At 39.1% G+C, this 20,365-nt stretch overlaps 1 protein-coding gene across 16 annotated transcripts in view; it reads left to right on the plus strand.

Moving 5' to 3' along the window:
• Positions 1–20,365, plus strand: part of ERC1 (ELKS/RAB6-interacting/CAST family member 1) — a 535,420-nt gene that overhangs the window by 442,869 nt on the left and 72,186 nt on the right. For 12 of the 16 annotated variants that reach the window (XM_055095228.2, XM_055095230.2, XM_055095233.2 and 9 more), the window contains one exon: positions 4,904–5,002. In XM_055095228.2, the coding sequence (XP_054951203.1) occupies positions 4,904–5,002 (99 nt within the window). Of the gene's footprint in view, positions 1–4,903; positions 5,003–7,154; positions 7,220–20,365 lie in introns of all 16 variants that reach the window. The other 4 variants (XM_055095237.2, XM_063593273.1, XM_063593275.1 and 1 more) reach the window with 1 other exon arrangement.

Raw genomic sequence — 20,365 nt, forward strand, 5'->3', positions numbered from 1 at the left:
ACGTTATTCTTTATGTCGTTGGGACCAGGGGTTTCATCTCCCTGCACATGCACCTGGCACGGTTCAAGAGGAAAAACATTTGGATATAAAATATCTTTCATGTCAGTAAAACATGAAGGAATTACTCCTTTTGCTTTTTGGTCTTATCTTGAGAAGAGCATACTATGAGAGCCCCTTAAGAGCACAGAGTCATTTATATGATCTGTGTAACATCTAATGCTCTGTGAGCTGTCAGATATTTAGTGCTCAACATCATAACTACGCAGGGAACAGACTTCACACCAAGTTTCTTCATACTAGACCTAGGAACACTAAACTTTGATCATCTTTGTGTCTTTTGGAAATGGAGAAGTAAGTTCTTACAACTGTTTTTTTCATTCTCTGACGTGGATCAAATAAGGAATCTTTGGTCTTATCTATCCACTTGGATCAGTTTTTTCAGGCAGGCATATGTACTCATTCCTAAGAAGTACTTTAAATGCGTTCTGCCTTGAAAATGGATTTGTGTGTACTTTATTAGGATTTCTTTTTAAGTTTTTAAACTTATGCTAGATATCAGATATTAAAGATTGTCTCATGTTCTAAGAAAATAACTAGCCAAGTCTACTTTCACCCACATTCCTGTTAAAGTCAACATGGAAAGGTTTCTTAACCAACTGAATGACATGATACAGATGTTTCGCTCACTTTCTGTATATGCCTCTTTCCTTTCTTCTATTTTCCTTTTTTCTGAGAGCTGCTTTGCAGAAGACTTTGTCATGAAATACCACATGCCATAAGAAAAATTAGCCTACATCTTTTCAAGATTGTCTTAGTCCATTCAGACTGCTATAACAAAATAACTCAGACTGAGTAATTTATAAACAATAGAATTTATTGCTCACCATTTTGGAGACCAGAAGTGCAAGATCAAGGCAGCAGCAGATTCGGTGTCTGATGAGGGCTTGCTCTCGGCTTCGTAGATAGTGCTGCTTCACTGCATCTTCACACTGCAGAAGGGCAAACGGGCTCCCTCGGGCCTTTTTCCAAGTATAATGGATACATTTATTTATTTACTCATCCATTTATTTATTCATTCATTTATTTACTCATCCATTTACTTACTCATTCATTTGCAATTATCCTTTGAACAACTACTGTTTGCAAAAAAAAAAAAAAGTATGTTATTTGCCACCAGTTTGATAATGGAGATAACAGTTCTATATGAAAAAATCGATAGTTGGTCTCACAAGCAAAGTGTGCTGGGAGAGCAAAAACAGAAGAAAAACATTATTTTCATATTTTCTCTTTTGAGTGAGACACTGTCCTCTTTAGGAGTTCAGTTTCCTACCAGTGATACAACTAGATATTTACATCTCCCAAATCAAAGTACAAACTTTGGCCGTAGAACCTTGTTCCTCGTTATTTTCTTTTTATTTTCAACTTTTATTTTAGATTCGGGGGATGCATACACAGGTTTGTTCCCTGGGTATATTGCATGGTACCCTCAGGCCTTTTTTACAGGGGTGCTAATCTCATGCATGAGGGTTCCACCCTCTGACCTAATCATCTCCAAAAGGCCCCATTTCATAATACCACCAAATCAAAGGTTAAGTTTCAACATCTAAATGTGGGGGAAGCTGGGCGCAGTGGCTCATGCCTGTAATCCCAGCACTTTGGGAGGCTGAGGCAGGCTGATCACTTGGGGTCAGGAGTTTGAGACCAGCCAGGCCAGCATAGCAAAACCCTGTCTCTACTAAAAATACAAAAAAAATAGCCAGCGTGGTGGTGTGTGCCTCTAATCCGAGCTACTTGGGAGTCTGAGGCAAGAGAATTGCTTGAGCCCGGGAGGCAAAAGTTGCAGCGAGCTGAGATCTCGCCACTGCATTCCAGCCTGGGCAAGAGAACGAGACTCCGGCTCAAAAAATATAAATAAATAAATAAATAAATAAATAATAATATAAAATTGGGGGGAACACAAACATTCAGACCATAGCAAAGGTCTCTGGGGGTCCTCCCAGAAAAGAGAAATTTGATTCACAGATAATTTATTAATCGGTTTTTTTTTTCTATTGTTATGTACTGGAGGGAGGAATTGACTTTAAAATGTGCTTACATTATTAGGTGAAAATGTAAAGAACCTAAATCTTCAACAGTATGGGACTCACTAAATATCCATTCAGGGGACCAGGCGCAGTTGCTCACGCCTGTAATCCCAGCACTTTGGGAGGCCAAAGCAGGCGGATTATATGAGGTCAGGAGTTCAAGACCAGCCAGGCCAACATAATGAAACCCATCTCTGTTAAAAATACAAAAAATAGCCGGGCGTGGTGGCAGGCGCCTGTAATCCCAGCTACTTGGGAGGCTGAGGCAGGAGAATCACTTGAACCCAGGAGGCGGAGGTTGCAGTGAGCCAGGATCACGCCATTGCACTCCAGTCTGGGTGACAGAGCAAGACTCCATCTCAAAAAAAAATTAAATAAATGGATATCTATTCAGCCAAATGCTGTGCAGCCAGTTAAAAGTAGATTTTGGGCTGGTCACAGTGGCTCATGCCTGTAATCCCAACTCTCTGAGAGGCCAAGACGGGAGGATCACTTAAGGCCAGGAGTTTAAGACCAACCTGGGCAACATAGTGAGACCCCATTTCTAAAGTTTCTAAAAAAAATACATAAACTTTCTAAAACCAACAAATAAATATATATACATATATATATACACACACATATAATATACACATATACATATATGTGTAATTTTGAAAACAATATTTTAGAATACTATTTAATGACATGAAAAAATGGTCATGATAATGATGATAGCTAAAAAGTATTGGGTGTCAGTTTTACGCCAGACACCTTTTTAAGTGCTCTCCTTGTGTTAATTCAGCAGGTTAATCCTCACAGCAGTCTTACGTAGGAGAAAACTATTGTTATCCCCATTTTAAAGGTGAGGAAACTGAGACTCACAGCATTTACATAGCTTGCCTAAAGTCAGCTGGTGAGAGACAGAGCTAGAGTTTAAACTCAGGCAATTTGGCTCTTTTAAATCCCTTGCTCAGACACCATTACATATCTCTGTAAATTTTTTTATGAAACTAGACAAACTATTTTTAATTCATCTAGAAACTAAAATGTGTTAAAAATAACCTGTCAAATTTTGACAGAGTAGAATTGGTGGACATATTCTACCAGGTATGAAAATATGCTATAAGATATAGTAATTTTTAAAATATCATAGTATAGCTGAAATAGAGAAGAAATAGAATAAATCAGAAGAGCATGCCACTTTCTATGTTCACAGGGAGGAGACTAAATGGATACACCTAAATATTAAGAGTGACAATCACTGATAGAGGAATTATAGATGATTTTTCTTTCTTTTCTCTTTTTTGTTTGTACTTTATTTTTTAAATTATCTATAATGCCAGGAGTTCAAGACCACCCTAGACAACATAGTGAGACCCTGTCTCTACAAAAGAAAATTTTTTAATTAGCTGGGTGTGGTGGTGCCTACCTGTAGTCCCAGCTACTCAGGAGGCTGAGTTGGGAGGATCACTTGAGCCCAGGAGTCTGAGGTTGCAGTGAGCAGTGATGATGCCACTGTACTATACAGCCTGGGTGACAGAATGAGACTCTCTAAAATATAACAAAGAAAACCCAAATTATCTTTAGTGAGTATTTTTAAATCATACAGTATTAGCAAGTTTATTTTTAATGCTTTAAAACTTCAAGTTTTAACAATATTTTACTAGTGTAACATATTGCTGTTTGATTTTATGCATCATGTACCCTGGCATTTTCTAAGCTGCTTACTCTGCAGAGTTAATTTTTCTAAAATGTTCAATATATTATTCATTTATTCAAGGCCTAAATTAACCACTCACACAGAATCACTAATCCAGTCTTCCTTTTTGATAAAGATGGAGAAAAGACAATGGGATTATAGTCCTCTTCTGGCTTAGGGTTGAGGAGAAGGATTTCAGAACTTTTAACTTATTTTTAAGACTCGAATTGTTTATTGATGGTATAAAGAAAAGCTATTTATATTTATATATATATATATATATGAGAGAGAGAGAGCACTTCTGTCTGAACACCTCACTGAACTCTGTAGTAAATTGTAATAGTTGTTCAATTGATTTTTTTACTGAGACCCTGTCTCTACAAAGAAAATTTTAAAATTAAGCATGGTGGCGTGTACCTGTAGTCCCAGCTGCTCGGGAAACTGAGGCCAGAGGATGGCTTGAGGCCAGGAGCTTGAGACAAGCCTGGGCAACATAGTGAGACCCTGTCTCTTTATTTATTTATTTATTTATTTTAAAAAGACAATTCATGAAGTGCTTGATTTGGGGATATTGCCTCTTCCCCAAAAATTTCTGTATCAATTTAATTGCCAGTCTTAGCCCAAGCTGCCATAATAAAATGCCATTAACTGGATAGCTTAATCAAACAAATTTATTTTCTCACAGTTTGGAGAAATCAAGGTAGTGTTTGATTCAGTTCCTAGTGAAGGTTCTTCCTAGCTTGCAGAGGCTGCCTAATTACTGGATCCTCATATGACAGAGATATAAAGAGAAATCCCTCTATTTTTCTCTTCTTCTTCTTACGAAGCCCAGTCCTATCAGATTAAGGCCCCACCCTTATGACTTCATTTAACCTTAATTACCTCCTGAAGACCCTGTCTCTGGGTATGGTAACGTTGGGGTTTAGGGGTTCTACATATGAATTTGGGGGAGGCACAATTCAGCCCGTAGTATTGGCTAAACTCTTTCCAATATCCTCAGAAATCCCATATTTAGTTTATTTTATTGCAGACAGGATTAGTTTTATCTTTTCTTATGAAACTCTTAAAATACTCGTTACTTTACAGTATGTCATAGAAACTTTACTTAAATTTAACCTTATGAATAATTTCTTCCTAGACGCAAAATCGAATGAAGCTAATGGCCGACAACTACGAGGATGACCACTTCAAATCCTCCCATTCCAATCAAACAAATCACAAGCCCTCCCCAGACCAGGTAAGACGGCTCTGGAATGTTTTATTAAAAAACCCACACACTTAAATTTTGAAATGTTTTTGTACTAGCATGTTGCAAATTCTGAGATATAAGTTAGAAGAATAAAAATAAATAGCTAATTCAGTTCTGAAAACTCTACTCTTTTCAAAAAAATCACAGATTCAGTTTCTTTATAGGAAGTTGGTGATTCTGGATATTTTAAGAGCAGATACTTGAAAGATTTGAACAATAAAGAATGCTTGAATTGGGTTGAGAAAAAAAATTAACCTCAGAGATACACACTAATAATATGTAATTTTTAACTGTCTTTACTAATTTTTAACTGTCTTGGTTTTCTTTTTAAAGAAATAGTGCCTTATTAGAAAAACAAGACTCTTTCCTTGCAAGCCTAGTGAGGCACAGTTTGGAGGTTATTTCTGTTTAGTTGCAAATTATGAACTCTCTGCTCATTACGTATTAAAAGTGAAGATTGAAACTTAGTTCTTCACTCCCTGTCCTTGTGGATCCCTCCAGCATGTCATGCTTAAGGAAAATTGTTGCCTTCAACTTCTCATCAACGCAAAAGAGACATTGATGAATCTGAAGGGAACCATATTCCATTCTAGTTTCTTGGAAGAAGGGAACTCTCCCCAAATCTTGAAAATGATGGATGGGAGAGAATGGTGAACAGATTACCTCATATCCCATTGCCAAAAATCAAATTTTAACATCTCTATCACACCCAGTCTTAAAATATATAGCTAAGGGAAAAAAAAAACCAGTCAGGTAATCACATCCATATGACTAAAGCATCAAGGAAAACTTTCCTGCTAAACGTCTCCACTAAATAACAGCTATGGCGTTACCTTAGCAGAAGCAGGAGAAATAGTGCAGGTGAAAGCAGCAATGGTATTCAAATTGCTGTTGCTTCCAAGATTCGGAAGGTATAGTCCTATTATGATGACGTTTCCTAAGCCAGTTGAGGCAAGCCTTGTATTTTAGAAGGAAAACAATGTAAATATTTAATGTGGGCAAAATGGAGAGCTATCTGCCTGGTGTCAGCAGTCTTTCCCTGCCAAGAGATCATTTTACCTTTTCTGCCTGCTTCCTGATACCTGGAACTGAATTTATGCCAGGGTGTATAAGATGCATGTTTGATTCCTCATGAAAACAGGTTTTTGATAATAGAACTGCATGCCTGGAGTAGGAAGAGGCAAACAGAGAAAGGTTGAAGGAAAAGCAAAACATAAAGAAAAACCTCTAACTTGATAATTTTGCCCAGATCCAGCCCTGAGATAGAGATGGCATCTTGGAAAGTAGGAAGAAAAGAAGTATAATGACAAACTACAGTTGTTCCTGAGTATCCTCAGGGGATTGGTTTCAGGACAAACCCACCCACAAATACCAAAATCCATGGTTGCTCAAGTCCCTTATATAAAATGGCATAGTATTTGCATATAAGCTACACACATCCTCCCATATACTGTGTTTTGTTTTGTTTTGTTTTGTTTTGTTTTTGAGACGGAGTCTTGCTGCGTTGCCCAGGCTGGAGTGCAGTGGCATGATCTCAGCTCACTGCAACCTACACCTCCTGGGTTCAAGTGATTCTCCTGCCTCACCCTTCTGAGTAGCTGGGATTACAGGCACCTGCCACCATGCCTGGCTAATTTTTGTATTTTATTTAGAGACAGGGTTTCACCGTGTTGGCCAGGCTGGTCTCAAACTCCTGACCTCAGGTGATCTGCCCGCCTTGGCCTCCCGAAGTGCTAGGATTACAGGTATGAGCCACCACGCCTGGCCCTCCCATATACTTTAAATCATCTCTAGATTACTTGTAACCTAATACAATGTAAATACTGTACAAATAGTTGTTATACTGTATTTTTAAAATTTTGTTTATTATCAATGCATTGTTATTTTTTATTGATTTATATATATATATGTATATATTTCATCCACGGTTGGTTGAATCCACAGATGTGGAACCTGCAGATACAGAGGACCAACATTAACTACTAATTTTGATAGTTTAGGGAATTAGAATCTGTATGAGAGAGTCAAGAAATTCTCTTCTGCTACATTATGCTTATGTCTTTGTTTTAAATACTAACCACCTCTTTTTCATTCCATGCTGCCCTGGGGCATTGCCCCCTTGTCATCTCTCTCCCTGTAGGATGAGGAGGAGGGTATATGGGCATAGCCAATCAGAGGCTTAGTTCAGCCATTTTGTTCAGAACGGTGAGAAACAGCTTTCCTTAACTATAGAAATGGTTTTTGTTTGTTTTCATTTTTCTTTTTACACAGTAACTCTCACATCTCATTTCTCTGTAATTCATGAAATCCCTGGTGTGCTTTCTGTTTTTTCATTTTCACGTGATTCTTGTGTGTGTTGCTGTGCTGCTGACATAGTGGGGTTTGGATTTTGTGGCTTTTTTTTTTTTTTTTTTTTTTTCTCGTTGTGTGTTAATAGTCACTTCTGTAATTTCTTTTTATACATTTTTGGGAGAACTTCTAGGACACGTAACTAAATTTCTCCAGTTGTGATTTTATTAATTACCCTTTCTAGGGTGATTTTACAGTGTCCTGGCAAGGTTTATAGTAATTTTATATGAAATTGGCAATAGAAAATTGATCAAGTACTTTGCTCATTGGCCTAAGTTTGAGGTATACTTTTTATGATGATTAATTATAAATACATGGTGTTTAAAAAAAACTGTACTGTGAACTAAAACCTCCTTTTGTTTCTTTCTGTAGAAGAATGAGCTCTCACAGTCAGCACCTCGGACACATCCCCTGGGGCTTTGACATTACCCTCAAACTATCCCTAAAAATATTGAGGAGCAAAGTAAAGGAAAACTTTTTTTAGAAGTCATTCTAAAAATTCTTTTCCCTCCCTTTTCATGGATTGCTGCAGTATTCAACAGTTGCCAGGACACTGTCTAGATTGTCCTTTTCAGGACAATTGGCTGGAAAGTATAGTCCAGCCGTGGCAGTATCTCCCTTTGATCTGATGCCCTTGAGGTTTGACTAAGGAAATCCTTTTCTTAGAAAAAGTAATAATTATGATTAATAAGTTCACACATATTTGGTGGCCTTGCACTCCCTGGATTCACTGCCCATGCTTATCAGTGATCTCACTCCCCTGGAGTCAGTTCTCCCTGAAATGTCTTTGTCTTGGTGTTAAACTTCTTAAAATGATGAGGACATGTGTAGATCTCTTAACGTTGAGCACAACCAAGAAGGATGGAGAGGTAAGTTGTGGAAAGGGGCTGTGCGCTGTGAGGTGGGAAGCTGTCCAGATGGCTTTATCCTGAGGGCATGAATGAAGTTGAAACGCACTGGATCAACCAGAAAGTTCTTCAGGTTAGGATGCTGCATGTCAGAGAAAGCTAAAGCTGAGAGCAGTCAATGTGCTAATTATCTGCACTGGACAAGGGTAGGTATTTGTCATCATCAAGCATGTGAGACCGTGCAGTAGCTGGATGTAGTTTACTGGTCTCTTAGAAATGAGCATGCCCCTACCTTGTCTATTTTGGCAGAACATAGGAGCTTCTTAGCTTCCCTCAGCTGGAAGCACCACATATGTGGACATGATTATATTTTTGTTGCAAATCCTTTTTCTGGCCAATCAGAGGAAGCCTGTTGGTATTCTAGGAAACAGGCCTATAGGTAACTTCACCAGGAGACTAGAGAGTAAACAAATCAGTATATAAACTTGTTCCTGAAATCTTCATTTTCCTTTCTCTACCAAAATAGGATAACTTAGCTTTTTCCAATTATCGCACTATTGAGCATATTGCACTAATATATTAACTTTCATTGGTTTAACACCATGCAATTGCAATTAGCCAGCCATAACTGGCATTTCTATGATATGGTGTTTCCAATTTTATAAAATGTGCTATAAACCTCATTATATCATAAGGATTTTACCTAAAGAAATGCGTGAGTGACCCCTAAAACACTGCAGAAGTTTTGACTGGCTATCCACTTTCCTTCTCCTGTTTCCTTACTAATTTTACAGAAAATAGATTTTCTTTAGAAATTCAAACTTTTGAAATTGACGATTTATCTTATCAAACTTAAGAACATGTTTTGCATCTGAAACATTTTCTAGGACACCAATATATACTGATCAAGTATGAGCCTTCCTTGATATAATCCATAGATGGGAAGAGAATCACAGATGTACTCAGCTGAAAAGGATTCTGGAGTTAGGCCATTTCAGGAGAGGTGGTAAAGCGTAATGCTTAAGAGTGTAGGCTTTGGAGCAGGATGCCTATGTTCAGATTCTACCACCACCATGTACTAGCTTCTGATTTGGACAAGGTATGTCATCGCGCCATACTTCAATTTCTTCATCTTTAGGATGGAGGTTGTTGTGGGGAGTAGATAAGTTGTGAGACACGTGGACTCCAGAGCCAGACTGCACAGCTTTGAATCTAGACCTCTCCACCTGCCCTGTGACCTTGGGAAAGTCACTTAAACTCCCTGAGCCCCAGTTCCTTTATCCAAAAAATGGGTTTATGAATAATGCCTACTTCCTAGGATTATTGGATAGATTAATAAGTTGATGGCTATAGAATGCTTTGAACAGTACTGTACATGCCTTTGTTATGCTGTTGCTGTTGTCATCATTAACTTAGATCCATCTCCAGGAAATAGTAAGCTTTCAGTAAATGTTAGTTCCCGTTGTTACTAACATCATCGTCTAATCCAGTGCCCTCATTTTATAGGTCAGGATGCAAAACAAAGATTGAAAAGTTGTGACTTAAGGTCCCCAGGCATTTCTGTGGTCTGGAAGGAAGAACTAGTATCTGACAGTAAAAGAGATAGTGAAGACATATTGATGGTGATAGCTCTCTTCCATCACCACAAGTTTCATCTCCTATATGTTGAGGAATTTTTTCCTTTGGGAAAACACCTTGAATTTTATAAAGAAATTCCCTATTATATGACATTTAGTCAGTGAAATCTTTGAAAGAATTAGCTGTCAAGCAGCCCTCCTAAGACACACCGACTGAAGCAAGGACTGCCTCCACTGATAAAAAAAAAATAACAGTTCCTTCACTCTCCTCTTGGCCTATAGAAAATCCATGTGAGGACCAGACTCGGTGGCTCAAGCCTGTAATCCCAGCACTTTGGGAGGCCGAGGCAGGCAGATTAGTTGAAGCCAGGAGTTTGAGACCAGGCTGGCCAGCATGACAAAACCCCATCTCTACTAAAAATACAAAAACTAGCTGGGTGTCATGGCAGGCACCTGTAGTCCCAGCTACTCAGGAGGCTGAGGCACAAGAATCACTTGAACCTGGGGGGCAGAGGTTGCAGTGAACCAAGATCGCACCACTGCACTGCAGCCTGGGTGAAAGAGCAAGACAGTCTCAAAAAAAAAAAAGGTAAAAAAAAGAAAAAGAAATTGGTTCTCTCTCTCACATGTCCTTCTGCTCAGGCATTCATGTTAGGTGTTCTAAGTTCAATAACTAAGTAGAATTTGAGCATGATTTGATAAGTTATGTAACTATTCAGTAAATCACTTGAATAAATGTCTATATTGTAATGTGTTTAAATTGCACTGGGTCCAATAGCCATGAAGTCTTATGACTATCTCAGTCAGCTCAGGCTGCTATTGAAAATATCATAGACCGGATGGCTTAAACCAGCAGTCCCCAACCTTTCTGGCACCAGGAACCGGTTTCGTGGAAGACAGTTTTTCCACTACGGGGGCTTGGGGAAGATGGCTTCACAATGAAACTGTTCTTCCTCACATCATCAGGCATCAGTTAGATTCTCATCAGGAGCGTGCAACCTAGATCCCTCCCATGCGCAGTTCACAGTAGGGTTTGCGCTCCCTTGAGAATCTAATGCCGCCGCTGATCCAGGAGGCGGAGCTCAGGCTGTAATGCTCGCTTGCCCGCCACTCCTCTCCTGCTGTGCTGGACGGTTCCCAACAGGCCACGGACAGGTGCTGGTTCAGGGCCCCGGGGTTGGAGACCCCTGGCTTAAACAACAAACATTTATTTTTTACTGTTCTAGGGGCTGAAAGTCTGAGGTCAGGATCCCAGCATAGTCAGATGTTTGGTGAGGGCCCTCTTCCTACTTTGCAGATGGCTGGCTTCTCACTGTGTCTTCACAGGGCTGAGAGAGAGAGGAAGGAAGCAAGCTGTCTCATGTTTCTTTTTATAAAGGCACTAATTCTGTCATGAGGGCTCCACCCTCAGGACCTAATAATTTCCCCAAAGCCATCCAGATACCATCATTTTGGAGATTAGGGTTTCAACATATGAATTTTGAGGGGACACAAACATTCGATTCATAGCAATGACGTTGCTGACTCATAGATCTCAGTGGCGCACATGTGACTTAGTCTCCGCCCAACAGGGAGTTCCAGAGCAAAGATTTCCTATGTAAGTTAGTTTATCCATGCCACTCTCTATCCGTTTACTGTAAGTTTTCTTCTTTTTTCTTTCTCCTTTCTTCCCCTCCTCCCCACCTCCCTTTACCCTCCCTCCTCCTCCCTCCTTACTGTAGAATGTAGGCCCCATGAGGACAGGGACTTTAATATATTTACTTATGTATTCCCATCATTTAAATAAATGCCCAGGATATAGTAGGTCCTCAGTAAATATATGTGTGTGTGTGTGTGTATTTATTTAACTACTGAATTCACAAAAATCCAGAAAAGTAAAAGTAAAGTTTACATTGAAACCAGGAGCATAGAAATTGGTTGTTAGCTTTATTATCAACACTGCTGTTACTAGAAAGGGAAGATAAGAAAGATGAATAGAAACAAAAGAATTTTAGAGAAATGTTGAGAATTTAAAGGAAAATCATAATGAAGTCCTAGAGCCTGCCTCCTAAAATTTTACACTGAATATAATGGAGTTGAATGTAATTCTGAAACTTTTTTCATTTACCAACTGAAAATCCTTTGGATAGAAACTTTCCTTCCAGTAACCTGTGGTTCTTAGCCATCAAGAAGAGCAGCATATGCTCTTTCTGAACTTCACCCCGTGGAGCAGTTTGTGTGAACTGGTGCTAGGTCCCTTCAGTAAAGGATGGACCTACCAAGGGTCTTAGAAGTTGTTGGTCTTGGTATAAGAACATGCCACTTACTACAATCTGGAAATGGCCTGCCTATTAGATCAGCACTGTAGCATCTCAAAACAGGATTTGGACCAGTATGCTAGACTTTTCTTTTTCATTAGAGATGATGTAAATATTAACACAGATTTTTAAGACAAGTGTTGTAAAACAAGCATCTCCTTCTCTTTTGGCATTTCCTTTTTGTCCATCTTAGTGGAGTTGTCAGTGTACTTATCAGTTTGAAACATCCTAAAATTATTCTCATTGCAATAGTGCAACAATGGAAGCCTTAAATTTCTAGAGAATACATCCATAGAAGGGAGGTGTTAAATTATCTTGCAGAATTAAATGGTGCAGTGAATTGCACTGCTTTCTTGGTATGGAGAAAATGGTCCAAAAACCAGTTTGGGCCAATATCAGGACTGACTTTTGATACGACAGACAAGAAAGAATTCGATCCTCTATTTTCAGAAGTGGATCAGAGATTTTAGCAAGAAACTTCTTTCCTGGAAAGCTTAGAACAAAGCCAGTGGAATTAAAGAAGCACAAGGATCTAGCTGCTGAGAAATAGGAGGGAGAAAATGAACATTTATTAAGCATTTACTATAGGTCCAGCACTTTCATGTATCTTATCTCATACAGGGCTCATAGACGTTAAATAATTTTCCAAGATTACACAGCTAACAAGCGGCAGATATTTAAACCCAGGACAGACTCCAGACCCCCTGCTGTCTCCATTACACCATACCCAAAGAGGAGTCTTCCATTTTCCAGTCTAGTTCCTTGGACATAGTAGACAACTCCGTGGAAGGGTGTTGAATTGAATTGCATTCCTAACTGGGGAAATAACAAAATGGTCTTTGCTGGTAAGGAATATCTGTAGGTTACCCAAGACAGACCCTCACTGAAAAGAAACTAAGTGGTTTCTGAGTTCACTGATAAATGTGACTAACCAGGAATCTAGTGAGGAATTTGGAACCATAGAAGGGAGAAAAAGGAGGTCTTGGAGGTTGAGTAAAGTTTGGGAAGATGAAAGAGGAAAAGAAAAGTTTTCAGATAGGAACTAACTTCAAGGAGGTTCCAACCTAAGAATGAGAATATGATGTGTAGGGGCTGGTAAGGAAACCAGCCCAAGTGAAACAGAGAGTGTCTGTCCTTCCATTGGTTCCATGGCTATCCCCACCCACACTTCTGTTTTAATATTGGACACCCATAATTCAAAGAGACAAACTACAGATGTGAGGAGCTCGCAAGAACAGTTACATATTAAGCTTTACAGAGAATTAAAGTAGTAATCAGCTGCCTTTGGACGTTGTCTGAATCACTGTCTTCTAAGTTGATTGTCCCTTTATCTAGTTCTGTTGCTTTCAGGTCCTAGTCAGAAGGTGGGCTTTGGAACCAGATTACTTGGTTTCAAACTCCTGTGTACCTCACTTTCTTCATTTGTAAAATCAGGATAATAATACACCTGCCTCAGAGGGCTGTTTGATGATTAAATGAAGTAACATAAAGCCCTTAAAACAGAACAGTGCTTTTACATATCAGTAGTTGCTCAGTTAATGTTAGCTATTAGCTGGCTTTAACCTGAAGGCACAAGCTGACCACTTATATCATTAATACCCTTCCTGCTTTTCTCTTTCCCCTCCCTTCTTCACTTTCTCTGTCTTCCTCTTGGCTGTCATTTAATGGGAGTATTGAATAAGAGTTCCTTACTCTTCAACTCTGGATTCAAACTATTCTTGCACAACCTGAACTCCAGTTTAATAGTGTTTCCTCTATATGCTCAGAAATGTCTTTAGTTTACTGTTTGACCTCGGCACACCACCTGTTTTCTGCTTTTCAGGTTTCTCTTCTTCCCTCCTCTCCACAAAGAAATTTAAAATCCTCATTTCTGCTTTTCACTATTTTCCAGAGGGTTCACTCCCTTTACACCTCATCCTTCTGTCCTGGATTCTCACTAGCTGTCTCAGAACTCTGCCCTCTGCTATTAAAGGCCAAGCTTTCCGCCAGCCCTTTTTGCATACCATACTCAGCAGGTCCCTTCTGTGGGCCTCTGTCTTCTCTAAGCCACCATCTCATCTCATGAGCATGTACTGAAACACATAAACAGTTTTGCTACTGCTGCTGCTTTTTTTTTTTCCTGCTCCCAAGCAGCTTGAACCTATGTCAAATCAAAAAAGATTTTGGAGGCCGGGCACGGTGGCTCATACCTGTAATCCCAGCATTTTGGGAGGCACAGGTGGGCAGATCACCCTAAGGTCAGGAGTTCGAGAGCAGCCTGGCCAACATGGCAAAATCCTGTCTCTACTAAAAATATAAAAATTAGCTGGGTGTGGTGGCGCGTGCCTGTAATCCCAGCTACTCGGAAGGCTGAGGCAGGAGAATCACTTTAACGCAGGAGACGGAGGTTGCAGTGAGCCAAGATTGTGCCATTGTACTTCAGCCTGGGCAACAGAGCAAGACTCCATCTCAAAAAAAAAAAAAAAAGATTTTGGAAAACAGTTATTTTTGACAAAGGCATTGGGAAATAAAGAGTAAATGATGGGTGATGCTAGTAGTTACCATTTAAAGAATACCTACTAAGTGCCAAACACTAAGTTGTAAGTTTATAATCACATTGTAAGCACGTTTTCATTGAAACCAATGTAACAATCCTAAGAGATAGATACCATTTTCATTATTTTACTGCTGAGGAAACTGAACCGTGGAGAAGTTAGCTAACTTATCCAAGTTCACATACCTGGTACACAGTAGAAGCCAGATTTGAAGCCAGATATGTCTAATTATATCAAAACTTGACCTACCTCTGAAGGATACATAGCTAGAAGGATTTTTTAAAGAGGTTATTATGCCTTTGTGTTCACGCTGATTACAAGAGAGAGGAGAGTAAATGATGGAATTCAGGACATGCTACCCCAAAATATGGCACCTTGGCATTGGATACAACAACAGAAGCAGGAAGGTCTCTCTGACCTTCTCCTCACCCTTCTTGCCTGAAGCAAGCTATAAAGAATTTTCTGACCTGCCTCTAAAGTAAGTCATAAAACCTTCATTGCAGAGGTACCCACCCCATAGCTGAAGGAAAAGAATGTCCTTATCTCTGAAGACAGAGGAACACAAAGAACAACAAACAGGCCTTGTTAATTCCTCCCAGTTTATTACTGTTATTAGATTAGACCCTTTTGTCCTCAAATCCATTTCTCCATGACTGTCTCCTCTTCATCATATAGATTTCCTTCTTTTCTGAAGTCTTCATTTTCTTTCTTTCTTTCTTTCTTTCTTTCTTTTTGGAGACAGGGTCTCTCTCTGTCGCTCAGACTGGAGTGTAGTGGCATGATCATAGCTTACCGTAGCCTCGGACTCATGGGCTCAAGGGATGCTCTTGCCTCAGACACCTGAGCAGCAGGGACTACAGGCGTGTACCACCATGCCCTGCTGAATTTTGTATTTTTTGGTAGAAGCAGGGTCTCACTGTGTTGCCCAGGCTGGTCTCGAACTCCTGGGTTCAAGCAATCCTCCCACCTCCGCCTCCCAAAGTTCTGTGATTACAGGCCTGAGCCACAGAGACCGGCTGAGGTCTTCGTTTCTGAAGGCTCCCATGTTACATAAAACTTACAGTAAATAAATGTGTATGTTTTTCTCTTGCTAGTCTCTGTTATAGGGTTCTCCCCCATTAACCTAGCAGTGGATGAAAAAAGAAAATCTCTTCTCCCCTAAGAATATTCCCATAAGAATATCCAATTATAAATAATGAAGACTAACAATAAACTCCTTTTAAAATCTGAGTAGAAAAGGACCCCATGGTAGCAATATATGTATGTTGGACTAATTTGTAACTATTCTCCTAAGTGTTGACCTTAATCTTTCTGGTAATGCATTTTAGGATTAGTATACTACAAATGTACTTTTTCTCCAAAATTATACGTCCTGGATACATTTCTTTATGTAGATATGACATACCTTTCTGGCTTCAAATATCAGTAACATATAGTGTAAGAAGCCTCCAAGAGTGTGGTCTTCTTAAAGCTGGAACTCACATCCTTTATTCTATCTGGCAAGCCATCTCTCAGGTCTCATTCTCGAGAAGAAAAAAAAAAGCTGACAAAATTTCTACATTTAAATTTATTTTTCCCTTAATGTTTCATATCAGAATGGAAGCCATGTTTTTCATCATTTCATTCAAGACATAAAACCTTGTGAAAAACCAAAGTAATGGAGGAAATGAGGAATTGTCGTTTAGTGGATATAGAGTTTTAGTTTTGCAAGATGAAAAACTTCTGGAGAATGGTTGCACAACAGTGTGAAAGTATTTAGCACTCCTAAACTGTGCACTTCAAATGGTTAAGATGGTGAATTTTATGTTATGTGTATTTTGCTACAATTTTAAAACTTTCCTAATTAAAAAAGAAGTAATGGTGATTTTCTGGCAAAAAAAAAATACGTTCAAAACATGCACTGAATATTATTTTGAAAATTTTTCTTAGTGAAAAGAGGCACCTTCCTCTTTCCCAGGTAAACATTTCAAGGTTTTGAAATGAAAAAGAACTACCCTTGAGGCTTTGGTTTAGCCTTTTGTTCTCTGCTTGGGAACCGGGCTATTTGTTTGTTTATTTAACTGTTGCTTTATTAGCATAATAAAGCATGACACTGTTCTTCCTTGATTTGAACTGCTTAGAAGTCTTTAAAAGAATCATTTGCATAATTTATTATTTTTAAATGTGTTCACATTCAGCATTTCCTTTAACAAAGATATACACCTATACCTTTTACAAAGACTGAATATTTGGGCAACTTAACAGCTACAAACTTAACTTTTTAATGAATTGAAGCACTTTTCATTCAATAGAGATACAAATTTGGAGACCATCTTTTAGAAATTGGATCCAGAAAAATACTCTGAACCAGGGACTGACTGAAATAATTTCCCAACATCAATTAAATGAGATTTTTCCTTTAAAAAAAATTGTTTTGCTTTGTGAGGTTAAACTTTTTTTTATTTTAATTAATTAATTAATTTATTTATTTATTTATTTATTTTGAGACAGAGTCTTGCTCTGTCACCCAGGCTGTAGTACAGTGGCACAATCTCGGCTCACTACAAGCTCTGCCTCCCGAGTTCACACTGTTCTCCTGCCTTAGCCTCCCGAGTAGCCGGGACTACAGGCACCTGCCACCACGCCTGGCTAATGTTTTGTATTTTTAGTAGAGATGGGGCTTCACCATGTTAGCCAGGATGGTCTTGATCTCTTGACCTCGTGATCCACCCACCTCAGCCCCCCAAAGTGCTGGGATTACAGGCGTGAGCCACCACGCCTGGCTGAGGTTAAACTTTTAAGCAAAACCCTACAGGAGAGTTATCTGGAACTCTTTACAAAATGAGTGTATTTCTTTGTGAGAAGAACAGTGTGTGGAGTGCAAGGGTGTGCATTTATTGGTTTACTTCCCCAAGCCCAGTGTTTTTGTTTGTTTGTTTGGTTTTGGTTTTGGGGGGGGGGTTTAATTATACAGCATTCTATTATTGTATTTAAATCTTTTCCTTTATTATTATTTTTAAATTGACATCTAATAATTTTACGTTTATAGGGTACAGTGATATTTTGATAAATGTGTATAATGTATAATACTCAAATCAGTAATTAGCATATCTGTCACCTCAGACATCATTTCTTTGTATTGGGAACATTTAAAATTCACTCTTCTAGCTATTGAAAAATACATAACAAATTGTTGTTAATTTTAGTCACCTTATAGTGCTATGGAACATTAGAACTTGTTCCTCCCATCTACCTGTGCTTTTTTTACTCACTCAGTGGATTCTTCTCACCCACTGCACAGAAAAGCCAATACACTGAGACAGCAGCATTGCAGTAGAGAAAGAGTTTAATTATCTCAAGGCAGCTGATCAGAGGACGAGAGATATTTCTCAAATCTGCCTCCCCAAGAATTCAGAGGCTAGGGTTTTCCAGGATAATTTAGCAGGCTGAGGGCTAAGGAACGGGTACTGCTGATTGGTTGGGGTTGCGATCATAGAGGTCTCAAAAGCTATCTTCATACACTAAATCAGTTTCTAGATGGGGGTCACAAGACCGGTTGAGTCAGTTCCTTGGTATGAGTAACAGGTCCAAGTGGAGTCAGTTGGTTGCCAGAATGCAAAAGTCTGAAAAATATCTTAAAGACCAATCTTAGGTTTTACAACAGTGATGTTATCTATAGGAGTAATTGGGGAAGTTACAAATTTTGTAACCTCCAGCTACATGACTCTTGATGAGTAAGCAATTTTAGAAAAGTAAGCTAGGGAACGGGCCGCGCACAGTGGCTCACGCCTGTAATCCCAACACTTTGGGAGGCTGAGGCAGGTGGATCATGAGGTCAGGAGATCGAGACCATCCTGGCCAACATGGTGAAACCCCATCTCTACTAAAAATACAAAAAAAAAAAAAATTAGCTGGGTATGGTGGTGCGTGCCTGTAGTCCCAGCTACTTGGGAAGCTGAGGCAGGAGAATTGCTTGAACCAGGGAGGCAGAGGTTGTAGTAAGCCGAGATCATGCCATTGCACTCCAGCCTGGCAAAATAAGCTAGGGAACAATGGCTGGTTATCATTTAACTACACCTACATCTTAGCAGAATTCAGTCTTTTCCCATAATCCTAACCTTGTGGCCTTTCATTTGTCTTACAGAGATGGTTTCAGTCCCCCGTGGGGGTCAGCTTGCAGAGGGACTATTATCATTTTTGCTTCAAAGTTAAACTATAAGCTAAATTCCTCCCATAGTTAGCTTGGCCTATGCCCAGGAATGAGCAGGGGAGTGAGCTTGTGACGTTAGAAGCAAGATGGAGTCAGGTTAGATTTTTCTCACTTTTATAATTCTTGCAAAAGCAATTTTATATTCATTAACCCACCCCTGGCTTTCCCCTTCCCCCTACCCTTCCTGGCCTCTAGTAATCACTATTCTACTCTCTGTTTGTATGAGATCAACCTTTTAAGCTTCCATACATGAATGAGAAAGTATGGTATTTATCTCTCTGTGCCTGACTTTTTCACTTAACATATTGTCCCCCCAGCTCATCCATGTTGCTGAAATGACAGAATTTCATTCTTTTTTTTTTATCACTAAATAGCATTGCATTGTATAGATATTTGCCACATTTATCCATTTGTCTGTTGATGGATACTTAGGTTAGTTCCATATCTTGGCAGTTGTAAATAGTGCTGCACTAAACATGGGAGTACAGTGATCTCTTTGATTACTGATTTCCTTTCCTTTGGATATATACCTAGTGGTATCATAGCTGGATTGTATGATAGTTCTATTTTAGTTTGTTGAAAACCCTCCATGCTGTTTTCTGTAATGGCTGTTCTAATTTACATTGCCACAAACACTGTGTAAGAGTTCCCTTTTCTCCACATCCTCTCCAGCATCTGTTATTTTTTGTTTTTTGGGGTTTTTAAATAATAGCCATTTTGATTGGTGTGTGATGGTATCTCATGGTTTGCATTTGCATGCAAATGATTAGTGATGCTCAGCATTTTTTCACGTACTATTTCAAACTCAGTGTAATTTTGGTTGGGAGGCCATTAGGCTAAGGCAGCTCCAATGCCCTGAGTTCCTACATAAACAAACTGAAACCCAACTCTTTGTAAACAGTCATATTCTAGGCCAATCAGAAACCACCAACTAACCCCCTACCTAGGGGCTTTCCAATACTCAAGTTTAACCGATCAGAAACTGCCTGGCCAACCTCTAACCAGGGACTTTCCACTGGAATGATCCAAAAAACATTACTGCCCCACTTTAACCAATAAGAGATTTTCTTTACCTTGCTTCTGCTTTCACCTTACAAAAGTCTTCTCCCGATCTCTTCATCAGAACCCCCCACCACTTATGGCCTAAGGCTGCCTGATTAACGAATTGTTGTCTGCTCAAATAAACTCTTTAAAATTTTAACTGCCTTTGTTTATCTTTTAACACCTGTTTAATCTCACTGTGATCACAAACCATACATTGTATTGTCTTAATTATTTTACATTTTTGAGACGGTTGTTTTATGGCCCAAAACATGATCCATCTTAATGAACGTAACTTGTGCTCTTAAAGGAATGGTATTCCTTAATTGTCACATACAGTGTTCTGTAAACATCAACTGGGTCAGGTGGTTGATAGAGCCTGTCAGATCCTCCCGTCTTCACTGAATTTTTGTGGAGGGAGAGGTCTGTTAATTGCAGAGAAAGAAGCGTTCAAATCTCCAACAAAAATCGGAGATTTTTCTGCTTGTCCTTTGAATTATTTCAGGTTTTACATTG

This window comes from Pan paniscus, chromosome 10 (assembly GCF_029289425.2).
Source record: "Pan paniscus chromosome 10, NHGRI_mPanPan1-v2.0_pri, whole genome shotgun sequence".
Taxonomy (NCBI): Eukaryota; Metazoa; Chordata; class Mammalia; order Primates; family Hominidae; genus Pan; species Pan paniscus.